At 40.4% G+C, this 14994-nt stretch overlaps 1 protein-coding gene across 5 annotated transcripts in view; it reads left to right on the top strand.

Moving 5' to 3' along the window:
* Window positions 1–9982, top strand: part of LOC100556731 (cadherin-6) — a 295831-nt gene extending 285849 nt beyond the window's left edge. For all 5 annotated transcript variants that reach the window (XM_008119683.3, XM_062977621.1, XM_008119684.3 and 2 more), the window contains one exon: window positions 822–9982. In XM_008119683.3, coding sequence (XP_008117890.2) covers window positions 822–1312 — 491 coding nt within the window. In that variant the 3' untranslated portion in view covers window positions 1313–9982. The remainder of the gene's footprint in view (window positions 1–821) is intronic.
* Window positions 9983–14994: the final 5012 nt, after the last annotated feature.

A 14994-nucleotide genomic window follows, 5' to 3' on the forward strand; every position in this document is an offset into this window, starting at 1 on the left:
CCAGAAAAGTCCCCCCCCCCAGTTTCCTGTTTTTTGGCGATTGCGCATGCGCATCCGCCACTTTAGAAACATTTTAGAAACATTACAAATTTTCGGAAATATCCGAAAATTTTGGGTGAAACATTAAGAAATAATTTCTATATCGAAGAGCCGGCACCCCCTACTTTAGAAACGAGAATTGAAACATTTTTTCCATCAATCGGACAAGCCTAATAAATAGATAGATAGAGGAGGGTGTGCATTAAATAAAGACATCAGCATATGTTCAAGGAAAGAAAAAACCTAATTACTCAGTTTTCCCCCTTTATTTAACACTGCTAACACAGCATCTCACCTTGAGAAGTGCTGTACGTTCTCTGCAGAGAACAAATTCCAAAGCATTTTGGGAGTTCAGCGTTTGTCATTCGATGAGACTGGCTTCTTTTCTTTTTCTTTTTGTCTGCCTTGAAACTACTACGTTTGTGATTTCAAAAGAATAGTTTCCCCACTGCACAAAGTTAAAAAAAGAAAAAGAAAAGACAGTTACTGCTGATAAAAAAAGAATAGCTGAGCTTCATCTTCTTTTATTTGGAAAATGCCTTTTCCTCCTAATATTTATCTTATTTTCAACTCCCACAGTGATCACAGCAAGACTGGTTGCAGTATAAAGTTTGGAGTATACAGTCTGGAAGGGCTTCTTATTTAAAAGAAAAGGCGAAGTTCAAGCAATACAGATTTCTTTCTTTTTTTCTTTTGTACTAATTGGGTGGAAAATTAACTCCCCTTTCCTCCCTTCCTCCGTCTTCCAGCTATGCTTTATTTCATTTTATTTTCCTTTACAGTGACAGTGGTGTTGTTTGCAGCCCTGAGACGGCAACGGAAAAAAGAGCCTTTGATCATTTCAAAAGAGGACATCCGAGACAACATTGTCAGCTACAACGACGAAGGTGGCGGAGAGGAAGACACCCAAGCATTTGATATTGGCACGCTGCGGAATCCTGAAGCCATAGAAGACAATAAATTACGCCGAGACATTGTGCCGGAAGCACTTTTTATGCCACGCCGGACACCGGTGGTTCGAGATAACACAGATGTTAGAGATTTCATTAGCCAAAGGTTAAAGGAGAACGACACGGATCCAACAGCACCTCCTTATGACTCATTGGCAACATACGCATATGAAGGCAATGGCTCTGTGGCAGAGTCTCTCAGTTCCTTGGAGTCGGTGACTACTGATGGGGACCAGGACTACGATTACCTCAGCGACTGGGGACCTCGCTTTAAAAAGTTGGCCGATATGTATGGTGGCACAGACAGCGATAAAGACTCCTAAAATGTTGCCTTTTTTAGCTCCCAGAAAACAGCATTGAAATGTGTGATGTTGCGATTTCTTTCTATTTATCCACAGTTCTTTGGAAGGGTTCTGTTTGACCAGATGAAATTGTTTCCGTGACTGCAGTCTTCGTGGATCTAATGTCATTTCCTCCCCAAATATAATTTGAGCTTCCAAGAGGCAAATAATGAGGAAAAACAAACTTTTTTTTGTATATCCTATTTGCCAAGCAGGCACGATGGGAAGCAAATTGAGGAACAAAGGAAATGGAATAATAGTTTTAACTTGTTCTGCTTATCTTGGAAATTGGATTATCTTCGTGCTATCATTCACCAAATAATCTTACTGTATTTTAATTATTCTGCTCAGACATGTCTTCTGCAGACTATGTATCAAACATCTAAATGTAGGGATCTATTGCTGCTCACTTTAACTATTACAGTAAAAAGGATAGCTCTTTTTGAAGCCACAACTAGCCAATAAGGAAATCAGATACTTAAAAGATTGAGAGCCCATTTAAACAGTAGTATTAATCCTGAATTAGTCATTTTCCTGGAAATATTCATCCATTCTAAGGGGTGGACAATTAAGAGTAGAGAGGAAGGAGAATTGTTTTGTGTTAGTAATGATGCAAAAAGAGTATCTCAAGTGTGTTTATGATATGACAGCAATCATTATTTTACGGAAAAACACTCCCCCATGTAACCAGTCTCTTCCAATCTGGTGTCCTCCAGATGTGTTAGATTAGTGATGTCAAGCTTATGACCCTCCAGGTATTTTGGACTTTGGCTCCCAAAATTCCTGGCCATTGGACAACTCTCAGAGCTTCTGAAAGTTGAAGGCTCAAACATCTGGCGGGCCACAGGTTTGACATTTCTGTGTTAGACCAGCGCCATCCCCAGTTGGTATAGCCATTGTATGGTCAAGGTGGGAGTTATGGACTAGCATGTCTGTTTATCACTAGGATGAGGAATGGTGGTAGAGATTACCTTCAGCAAACATTTGTCAAGGAATTGGCATGACATTGACAGATATATAACTAATGTAAGTCCTGCTGATATCAGTAGGCTCTTTGTGTACAGACTTTGAGCTCTATTTAATATTAATGCCAGTTTCTAGGACATCAGCAAACACAAAGCTGCCATGCAAGTCTTACCCTTCTCTGCTCACTTACCCTGCTGCAACCTTTACTTTGGCCTCAGAAACAAAATGGGTACCTGTGATATTTCTGACAGCAGGACACTTTGATACTAGCAAGAAATTGTAGAGCAGGAGGAGGAACCAAGTAAAACAAGAACAGTAGTAGAGTCACTTTTAGGTACAACCCCTACAATATTAATAAAAGCATCAGTCATAATCTAGAACAGTGGTTCTCAATCTGGGTTCCCACAAGTTGAAATCCACTGATCTTGAATCTAGGACAGTAGTTCTCAACCTGTGGGTCCCCAAATGTTTGGGCCTACAACTCCCAGATATCCCAGCCAGTTTATCAGCAGTTAGGATTTCTGGAATTTGAAGACCAAAACATCTGGTGACCCACAAATTTGGAACTACTGATCTAGGGGTAATCCTCAGTTGGATCCCACTTCTTCCACCAGAAACGCCTTTCTCTCCAATGGCCAAAAGCCAGCTCCAGAGTGCTGAAAAATCCTTCAGAGCAATCTTCTGGCATCATGGAGTGTTGAAGCAGAAAGGAGGTGGGAAGAGAATTCTGTTAATCCTGGTGCTGGTCAACAAAAGAAGCCATTTGATATTGGCCTTTGTATGCAGTCACTCCTCAGCCCGAAGCTGGGAATTCACATTGACTATGATGTGTGAGTGCACACACACACACACACACACACACACTTACTCCCAAAGTACCATTCAAGAAAACATCTGGAGTGAAAAGCAAAGCAGGAAAGCAGAACACAGTCTAGCTTCTATACCATTGGTTGAAACCCACTAAGTGGATTGGACTTGCTTTGAACAAAATGAAATATTTGAACAACCTCTGTAGAGCTCTGGTAAAATGACCTTTTTTAAAAAACAACAATTGTTCTTTGCTAAATGGCAGCATTTAAAATTATTTTAAAATGATATTTACTTCTCTTTATTGCATTATAGTAAATGAAGTCTTACAGTAAAGTAGCATCATGTGATTTTATGATTTAGGCTTTTTAGTTAGCTAGCTAGACGTTAGAGTACTTAGTGTACAAGAAGTCATCAGTTGATACATTGATTTGGAAGGCCACAAAACAGATTCTAAATTTATTGATCAAAGGGCCACACTAGTTGTTAATCTGCAATTATTGCAGCCCCAGAAAACCTAAAGTCTTGTAATCAAGGTGCATTGTTGGTGCAGTTCCATGTTGTAATTTGTTGGAAAGATCCAAAGAAAACAAATACTAGCTATCTGGGAGGGGATCAAGACATTTGCCCTCAAAAGGCTCAAAGCATTACAAAAACAAACCTGCCATATTAAAATGATAAATCATTCCCATAGAAAGTCAGTCTAACTTCGATCCTATGTATGTCTTCTAAGAAACAAGCCCCATTATGAAAGTTTTGTGATAACTAATGAAAGCCAGAAAAGACTGAATTATTATCTCCCTTGTTAGCATTTTTTTTAAAAAAAACCTATAAGTTATAACCAACTCTATCCATCAATAATGTTGAAACAATCCAATCAGCAAGAGTTGAATCAACGTTGGTTAGATGGTTGAGAAAAGCAGAATCACTACATTTAATACAAATACCTTTTGTGATCTAGAGACATTGTTTGGGGTGGTATGTGGCCTCTCAGCCACATTTTCCCCAACACTGTTTCAAAACGTGATTAGACAGATTCATAGCTATCAATGGCTAGTAATCAGGATAGCTATTAATTTCTTCCCATATCTGCAGTTTTGGTTGCTGAAGACCATATAGGTGAGAGGGCCATTGAACTTGTCCTGTAGACCAGCTTGCTATGGTCAGTAGATACTTTCACTATGGAAACAGATTGTTGGAAACAGACTGTTGGACTAGACCTTTGATCTGATCTAACATGGTTCTGGAACAGATCCAGGGCAAGACCCAATAATGAATCCTGACAGCGTTTGTAGTGAAAATATTAAAGGGAAGACTTTCTATGTGCATGCATGATTGCATGTTTTTTATCTTCCCAATGGAAAATGGCCCTGGAATTCATTTGGTCAGACTCAACTCAACAGTAAGTGCACGTACATAATTTCAAGTGTTTTATATAGGTCATCAAAAGGAGTGTGCTTTAAGCAGCACCATGCCAAATAGGCTACAGAAGCCTAAAACGCTGAGTGGATTCTGTGAACAAACATTGATTGTGCTTTTCTTCTGATATAGCAAATTCACTTTGATGGCTTAAGTTGATTTAGCTAGGATTATCTGTGGTAATTCCATGACACGTTGATGGCTTAAGTAGAGTGCTCTTCCACCACCACCCTGAATTAGTGACACTAAGTAGCAGGCGATTTGAGCGAGAATTTTGCATTTTATTGACAAAGTGTTTTTCCCTGTCAATAAAATGACAGTAAGCCACCCACTGCATGTGCATAAATATTATATAAACTATTTAACATACTGGCATCAAAATTAAGATGCCAAACTGAAAAAAGATGAAATATAATATTCTCTAGTAGCTGGCATTTATAAATTAATCACCTGAAGTTTTTTTGTTATCCCTGCAATTTATGTACATAGATTTCCCCCCCATACACACACACAAATAGAGCTCTGTTAGTATCAATTCATAGACATATGACTAAGGCCTTCAGATTTTCCCCAATGTGCAGTGTAAAATACAATTGAAAAGGAAATTTCTTTGTTCATACATTCCATGTTTGAGTGTCAAGGTGTAATGATCAAAAAGCAAGAGAAGAAAAGATTGGAAGCATTAATTGTACCGCATTTGATAGGTTAAGTATCCCTAATCAGAAATCCTTAGGACCATAATTATTTTGGATTTCTGATTTTTAGATGAGTATTTGCATATATGTACATAATTGCATATCTTTGAGAAGAACCCAATCCTAAACACTGAATTCATTTATGTTTCACCTAAATGTTACTTTTAGCCCAAACTTTGTGTTTGAAACAGAGTTTTTATACACTGGCCCATCAGAACACAAAAATATCACATATGGGGATATGGACAGTTTTGGATTTTGGAATATTTCAGATTTTGGAATTCCAGACAAGGAATACAACAATGTGGGGATAGAAAAGTCCAGTGTCAAACTGCATCCAATATCCTACATGGTAGACTATAAAGCAGACCTGCACAACCTGTGGCCCTCCAGGTTTTTTGGACACCCAGAATTCCTGATCATTTAATAAGCTGGCTAGGGCTTCTGAGAATTGGGGGTCCAAATACCCGGAGAACCACAAGTGATGCCTAGTGTAGAATATGAATATAGTACGTGGGCCTCTCTATCAACACCATCAGAATTTTCTGTGGCACTGTGATAGCCCCCCCCCCCCCCCACACACACACACACATAAACAGAGACATTTCACTACTGGCGGACAAGTAGAATACAGAATCAGAGAAGCATCTGGCTATGGTCCCATGTCCCACTAAGATCTGCTAGAATTCTCCAGACATGTCAGCAAATGATGTCATCAGCCTTCAATTGGTTATGGCAGCATAGTCAGATTCTTCTCTAATCTTCTTCCCTAACCACCAACAAAGAGATGACTATATGGGTGGGACTACACAGTCTAGTGGTGGTGGTAAGGTATTGGTGGTGGTGAGTCTCAGAAAAGACTACCAACCTCCAAAATGACCCAAAAAGTGGACATAAGGTGGAGTTGTACTTGGATATGTCACCAATAGAACTCCAGACTATATGTGTTTAGATCTCATGAGCAAGTCCCATTTAAATCAGTAGAACCAAGGTATGAGTTCCTATGACTGCACACAACTTCAAATATAAGTCAGTAGTGAGAAAATACAGATTTTTAGTAATATATAATTAGCATGTAGAATCAACATCTCAATGTATTTTAATGATCCTGGTTCATCTTAATCCACTGGCTTCAGAACAACCAGGTCTTGAGTTGAATCAACCCAAATCCTTTAATATGGCAAAGCATTTTGAATTAAGGTCTTGAGGTTCAGTGGAGCTTACCTCTAATTAAGAATTGGGGCATATGCTTTCTTTATCAGATTAGAAAAATCCTCCTGAATGAAGATGCTATTATATTTCATTATGTATATCAGAGTTAGAAAATATATGGCAGTGGCCAAAACATATACAATAGAGTCTCACTTATCCAACATTTGCTTATCCAACATTCTGGATTATCCAATGCATTTTTGTAGTCGATGTTTTCAATATATCATGATATTTTGGTGCGAAATTCGTAAATACAGTAATTACTATGTAGCATTACTGCATATTGAACTACTTTTTCTGCCAAATTTGTTGTATAACATGATGTTTTGGTGCTTAATTTGTAAAATCACAACCTAATTTGATGTTTAATAGGCTTCTTCTTAATCTCTCCTTATTATCCAACATATTCGCTTATCCAACGTTCTGCCAGCTCATTTATGTTGGATAAGTGAGACTCTACTGTAATTGCATTAGCTTAGAACCAATGGTTAGTTTCAACTAGAGTAGCCCCATTGAATCAATGGTGATTTATCATTTAGCAATTGATTCCATGGGGCTGCCTGTTCCTAGTAGCATTTAGAATTAGGAATTTCATGTTTTAATTTGAAAATGTAGGTCTTATTTTGAGGAACTTTCCAGTTATCCAGATCATCCCGGCCTCAGGCAGCATACTGATTTCTGAATCATAACAATACTTCAAGAGATCAGACAGACAGAAAGATAGAGATGAAAGAAAGAAAGACGTGCAAAGAATTTGTTTTTAATGTCATAGAAATGAGATTACTCATATTTCCAAACTGACTGCCCTAGATCAAAAGACACATCTGTAGGTTATGAGAGAGAAATGCCATATATTGGTTAAATAGCTCTGCTAATGAGAAGCAATATGGAAATTGCCAAGTTGCTGTTATGAAATTTGTAAATGAACAAGGGAAAGAAAGGGAGAAAGCAATGACTGAGACCATATTTGATGCCTTTAGCAGCTTGAAGGCTTCCTAAAGAGGGAAATTCAGTAGCTGGCGTAATTATTAGAAGTGAATGAAGGAAGTTGTTATTTTTGTGTCATTGGTTTCTAACATTCCCTGTACTAGCAGTTTAATTTAGGTACTGCTGAGACAATCTTCAACACACCAACGCTCTGCGATGCTACACGTCCTACGTCCGTCATATATCACAAATTCTCTTTAAAGAGCTGAACATCACAGATGTTCTTTTGTTATCCATGGACGTTTATCATAGACATGGGTGGAGGTAGAGAGACAGAAATAACGAAGGAAGAAACGTGGAATTGTACTGTTTAAAGCTGAAGACATAAATTGACTACGTACTGATATAGCAAGCAACACAGTTTGATTTGCAAACACAAGGAAGTGATAACATGTATAGCTCCATTAAGTCAAATATTTTGTCAATACTGTACAAATACCGGATCCTATGTGATCTTGGAAACTAAGCAAGGCTAGTACTTGGATGTGAGACTGCAAGTAAATATAAGGTGCAGTTGTCTACGTTTCAGAGGAAGAAGCTGGCCAAACCACCTCTGAGAATTTATCACCTAAGAAAACCCTATAAAATTCATGGGGTCATCATAACTGAACAGGTGACTTGTATACACATTTTCACAATCACAGAAATAAACCACAGCATTTTATTTTCCCCCTGCATTTCCCCCCTGGAGATTTGGCAACTTTAACATTAACAAGTAAAGCAGAAGTGTTACAGAGTTTGTGCTTCATACTAGATTGCGGGTGAGTGGGTGGAATTTTATATTTTGGACATTTTAGAAAGGTTGCAAAATGACATTATCTTTCTTCCCAGAGTTAGTGGCTTTGACAAGTGGAGCGAAGAATCCCCAGCATATATTGCAAGAACCCTTTCCTACAAGACTGCACTATTGATGTAAATACATCTGGATACACTTTCTATAAGCTTTTAGTTTTATAAGGTCTGTTAGTTTAGTGTTTATTAAAGCTGTATAGGATTATTAGACATTCAGGTAAAAACATTTAAAGACAAATTTTAAACAAAATCACAGTATACATGAAAGCTATTTTGATTCTGAGAAAACGTTTAAAAAGGAAACTTTAAAAACACTGTATGATTATATTCTGTGATCTTGATTATCCTAGAAGTTATATTCCCGCCCTGTCCCGTTCCTGCCTTGGTTTTTATGGCCTTATAAGAAATGCTTTGTGCATCTTAATCACATACGATGGGGGCAACATGGATTTGCAAATGTCAATTGTGATTTGCAGTTTGAAAACCCTTTAAAATAAATGCCTCTTTTCAAATATTGATTTCCTTGAATTAAAGAAAGCCAAGCATTAATTAAGCCAGGTGCCACCATCTGACAAGATGGAGTATCAGTTTCTTATATGTGGCTGTTTCCAGTTATATTTCTTGGCCTTTTTTTCCCAGAGAGGGGAAAGATTTTTTAAAGCAACAGAATTGAACATTAGTCATAGAGAACCATTTGTTTAAAAAATACCCTGTAGTTCAACCAGGACAAAATATGATTCCAGTGGTATGTGGAGAATATTGATGGAGACGAGATTTAGTTTGGTATCCGTTCACATTGCTGACTTTTTGGTTGAAAGAAGACCTCTACTAGGCATAAAACAGCTGGTTGAAAGAGTAGCAAAATTGTACCAAGATTGCCCTCCACTTCCTAGGATTATTTGGACATATTTTGATTTTAAAAGATTTTTAAATGGGGAGATAGCTTTGGTTTCTAAAAAAGTGTTTTGGGGGCACGTGGAAAAGGCTCAGGCTTGCAACAACAGACATAAGAACAAGATAAGAGGGCCCTGGATCAAGTAATCACTGCCATCATTGCTTTGTATTTAGGATGAAGAGTGTTGATCATTTCCCGACCAACCTGAGCCTTGAAAAGTCAACTGCATAAAGTTGTGTTTGCTTAATCTCATTTCTAGTACCACACAGTCATTCGGTTGCTAAAATTCAAATAGCTTCCTGGGAGCAGCAACAGAGTACTGCAGTGGTTTAAAAAAAGAAAAGAAAAGGAAGATAATACACTGTAGGAAGATGTACTGTATATCTACCAGATCATAAAGAATGCTATCTGAGCTCCATCCAACCTGGAACATTTTTATCATGGAGATAGAATGGCCTTTCTTGATGCATCCGTCAGTCACTTCAACTCAGTGAATTAATCCAGAAATATTTAGACAGTATGCCAGGATACCTTTAAACTGTGTGAAGTCTACAATGATACTTGCTTCAGATGCATAGAATTGTGGAGTAAAATTTCCATATGCTGGAATTGTTTCCTTCTTTTGCTATGGCTGAGGCTCTTTTCTGCCCTGGTGTGGCTCCGCTCCCCATACCTTTTTTGCCTGTTTTGTTTCTTGAACAATGTAATCTTCCCCCACTTCTTCATTTCTTTGAGCAGTGATTTCTCTCTCTCACTCACTCTCACACACGTATATATATATATATAAACACACACAAAGTGAATTTACCTTTTTTGAAAAATCAATTTTTGTAACAAGTTATTTATATGATACTACTAAATAAACTGTTTTTTTTCTAACCTGCTTTTAAAAAATTATTTGGACATTGGTTTGGATATGTGTCACTCATGTTAAAATATAAAATTGTACACCAAGGCTGGATCTACACTGCCCTATATGCCAGGATCTGATCCCTGACTATCTTCTTATCTCAGATGATCTGGCAGTGTAGACTCATATAATTAAGTTCAAATCAGACAATCCAGGATCAGATCCTGGGATATAGGGCAATATGGATCCATCCCAAGAGACCAACTGAAACCTTTCAGAGACTGAAATGTCACTATCTTTTACAACCTGTGGGTCCCCAGGTGTTTTGGCCATAACTTCCCAGAAACCCCAGACAGTTTACCAGCTGTTGGGATTTTTGGGAGTTGAAGGCCGAAACATCTGGGGACCCACAGTTTGAGAACCACATTTTTACAGCATTATTGGACAATGCGAATTTGCCTCTGAGGATAAAATTCAAGGCTTTGTTGCTTGCAAGTTTGACATAATCCCATTTATTCAACTTCGTTACATGACCTTTCACACTATACAGTAGGAGCCTCCGGTGGCCTAGGGGATAAAAGCCTTGTGACTTGAAGGTTGGGTTGCTGACCTGAAAGCTGCCAGGTTCGAATCCCACCCGGGAAGAGTGCGGATGAGCTCCCTCTATCCGCTCCAGCTCCATGCGGGGACATGAGAGAAGCCTCCCACAAGGATGGTAAAACATCAAAACATCTGGGCGTTCCCTGGGCAACGTCCTTGTAGATGGCCAATTCTCTCACTCCAGAAGCAACTCCGGTTGCTCCTGACCAAAAAAAAAACACACTATAAAGTTATACAAGTGATTTCCTAATACTGTGATTTCAATTTACCTGGCACTGCTGCATCCTAAGGAATTCTGGCACTGGAGCTCTTTGGAAGAGAATTCTCCCTAAACTGAAAATCCCAGGATTTCCATAGGATGCTGTCATAGCAGTTAGAGTAGAATCATTGTACGACAGTTGTATGGCATGAAAGGACCCAAATATGAAACCAATATAATCTTTCCTTTCTAAAGTTATCAGCAGCTACAAATAGGGTGGACTTTTGAGTGCTGTGAACCACTTAAAGAAGGATTGACAGCTTTTCAATCAACCTGTTCTGCTTTGTCATTCAAGCAACTCCAGCAATTTACAGGTGTTTCTATGCTATAAAATTATGGCGCTTGAGTACAACTTTAACTGCTACAGTTCCATCCTGTGGAAGGCTGGGAGTTGTAGTTTGTTGACGTATTTGGGTTTCTATGCCAGAGAACTCTAGTGCTGTTGTTTCAAAGAACTTTATATACTTCCCCAAAATGCAAGTGCCTGGATTCTTTTCTATGTAACTATACCAATTAAATTGGTATCATGCTGTTACTATTTTCCAGTTTAGATATACCACTGGGTAAAAGCTGCAGATCAAACTGCTGTTAAAGGCATGGCAGGAGGAACGTTGGCAACATTACAGGTCTAATTCAAGGTTTGGGAATGCTGTCACTGCAATTTGCTTTCCTACATAATGGCTATATCAGCAATTGCCCCTTTGTTTGATAGAAAGAGGGCATGTTATTCTACACCTGCATAAAGAGTGAATACTCTTTTCCTGGCCCAAGAGCTCTGTTATGCGAGGAAAAAACACAAAGGTCGGTTATCTACCTGTCACATTACTCAAGAAGGCATACTACTTTAGAAAGAATGAGATATCTCAATTCAAAACTCTGAATGGGTCTCCAGATATTATCAACACCATGGTAAAAAGATGTCTATTCCACTTTACCATTTACAGACAAATGTGCAAAACATGTATAAAGTCATGTTCTAGATATTTTCCTTGTGTAGCCAAAATAAGACTAAAGAGGGGTATCAGTAGTAATCTTTAGGGCAGGGGTCCCCAAACATTTTAAACAGGGGGGCAGTTTATGGTCCCTCAGACCATTGGAGGGCCGGGCTATAGTTTAATAAAAACTATGAATAAATTCCTATGCACACTGCACATATCTTATTTTGAAGTAAAAAAAAACAAACGGGAACAAATATAGCCTCGATGATGATGATGATGATGATGATGATGATGATGATGATGATGATGATAAAGAGGGTTGGAAGAGACCCCTTGGGCCATTTAGTCCAACCCTCTTCTGCCTTTGTGCACCAAAAGCACAAGCAAAGCATCCCTGACAGATGGCCACCCAGCCTTAATGTTAATAATAATAATAATTATTATTATTATTATTAACATTGCATGGAAAGTTTCTTGATAAAATTGAAGGAAAAGCTGATAAGGGGAAGACCTGTCTATGGCTCATGAATGGGACACTGAAGAAGGAGACAGAAGGCCTGATCCTTGCAGCCCAGGAGCAAGCCATCAGAACAAATGCAATTAAGGCCAAGGTCGAAAAATCAGCTGATGACCCAAAATGCAGACTGTGCAAGGAAGCTGACGAAACCATTGATCATATCCTCAGCTGCTGTAAGAAAATCGCACAGACAGACTACAAACAGAGGCACAACTATGTGGCCCAAATGATCCATTGGAACTTATGCCTCAAGTACCACCTCCCTGCAGTAAAGAACTGGTGGGATCACAAACCTGCAAAAGTATTGGAAAATGAGCACGCAAAGATACTGTAGGACTTCCAAATCCAGACTGACAAAGTTCTGGAACACAACACACCAGACATCACAGTTGTGGAAAAGAAAAAGGTTTGGATCATTGATGTTGCCATCCCAGGTGACAGTCACATTGACGAAAAACAACAGGAAAAACTCAGCCGCTATCAGGACCTCAAGATTGAACTTCAAAGACTCTGGCAGAAACCAGTGCAGGTGGTCCCGGTGGTGATGGGCACACTGGGTGCCGTGCCAAAAGATCTCAGCCGGCATTTGGAAACAATAGACATTGACAAAATCACGATCTGCCAACTGCAAAAGGCTACCCTACTGGGATCTGCACGCATCATCCGAAAATACATCACACAATCCTAGACACTTGGGAAGTGTTCGACTTGTGATTTTGTGATACGAAATCCAGCATATCTTCCTTGTTTGCTGTGTCATAATAAAATAATAAAGAGGGTTGGAAGAGACCCCTTGGGCCATTTAGTCCAACCCCCTTCAGCCTTTGTGCACCAAAAGCACTAGCAAAGCACCCCTTAATCATTAATTATTAATTAAATAATAATTAAAATACCATTATAAACAAGCAAAGCTTTGGAAGGCATGCACCAGGAGAGAGAGGAGGTAGGAAAGGCACACACCTTTCCCTCTCTTTCCCTCCTCCCTCACCCCATTCGCACCTTCCTCAGTGGCAGCGGGAAAGGTGCGTGCCTTTTCCTCCTCCTCACCATACGCGCCTTCCTCGGCAGAGGAGGAGGGAACCGCCGCTGCTAGGGCCTGATAAATGGCTTTGATGGGGCGCATGTGGCCCCTGGGCCATAGTTTGAGGACCACTGCTTTAGGGAATCCCAACAGTTGCAGGAGTAGAGAGAGGGCAGGCATGGGCAAACTAAGGCTCGGGGGGGGGGTGGATGTGGTCCCTGGAGCACTTACCTCAGGCCCTCCTCATTTACCCTTGTCTTTTGGCATAAGGACAATGTGGCCTGCAGCTGCTGAGAGCCCTCTGGAGCACTCTCAGCCACCGCGTCTCGCCCTCCTCCCGGCATAAGGACAGTGAGAGCGGATCCATCCTCATGCTGGGAGAACAGCTCAAAGAAGGCATGGGCAGCTAAGAACCCTCCAGAGCCACCTCCTGTCTCACCTTTTTTCAGGAATAATGTCAAGAAGACAACCCAAGGATCAGGGGAGGAGGATTGGGGCAGTCGCTGCACGTCCTGCCTTCCTCTCGGCATAAGGATGGGGCAAGCAGCACTGTCCTTAGAATAATAGAATAGTAGAGTTGGAAGAGACCTCATGGGCCATCCAGTCCAACCCCCTGCCAAGTAGCAGGAAATCGCATTCAAAGCACCCCTGACAGATGGCCATCCAGCCTCTGCTTAAAAGCCTCCAAAGAAGGAGCCTCCACCACACTCCGCGGCAGAGAGTTCCACTGCCGAACAGCTCTCACAGTGAGGAAGTTCTTCCTGATGTTCAGGTGGAATCTCCTTTCCTGTAGTTTGAAACCATTGTTCCACGTCCTAGTCTGCAGGGCAGCAGCAAACAAGCTTGCTCCCTCCTCCCTATGACTTCCCTTCACGTATTTGTACATGGTATCATGTCTCCACTCAGCCTTCTCTTCTGCAGGCTAAACATGCCCAGTTCTTTAAGCCGCTCCTCATAGGGCTTGTTCTCCAGACCTTTGATCATTTTAGTTGCCCTCCTCTGGATGCTTTCCAGCTTGTCAACATCTCCCTTTAATTGAGGTGGCCAGAATTGGACACAGTATTCCAGGTGTGGTCTGACCAAGGCAGAATAGAGGGGGAGCATGACTTCCCTGGATCTAGATGCTATACCCCTATTGATGCAGGCCAGAATCCCATTGGCTTTTTTAGCAGCCGCATCACATTGTAGGCTCATGTTTAACTTGTTGTCCACGAGGACTCCAAGGTCTTTTTCACGCGTAGTGCTGTTGAGCCAGGCGTCCCCTATTCTGTATCTTTGCATTCCAGTGCTTATGCTGTGAGGACAACCTGAGGATGATCCAGGCTCTGCCCCTTCCTGGCCCCATCCACTCCCAGGCCCTACCCGTTGCAGGCCCAACCCACCGAGCATGCAAACGGCCCTGCTCCCTCCCAGCCTGGCCCTCCACAATGAGGCTCCAAGGTAAAAAAGTTTGCTCGTGCCTGAGTGAGGGAGTAGTCCATCACCGACAGTTTAGTGCAAACTTCCTATAACCAATGAACATGAGATGTAATGGAATAGCCTTGAAAAACAAATGACTTGCCAGGCAAAAATATGCCTCAATGCCATCCTGCAAAATTGTATTGCAAGGCTCCCAAGTTCATTCATCACTTTGTTGTTGTTTTTCATTCTCTTTTGGTAACATTTAACAGGATGCTAACAACAAGCTAATGTCATGTACAACAGAA

Source organism: Anolis carolinensis, chromosome 4 (genome assembly GCF_035594765.1).
Source record: "Anolis carolinensis isolate JA03-04 chromosome 4, rAnoCar3.1.pri, whole genome shotgun sequence".
NCBI lineage: Eukaryota > Metazoa > Chordata > Lepidosauria > Squamata > Dactyloidae > Anolis > Anolis carolinensis.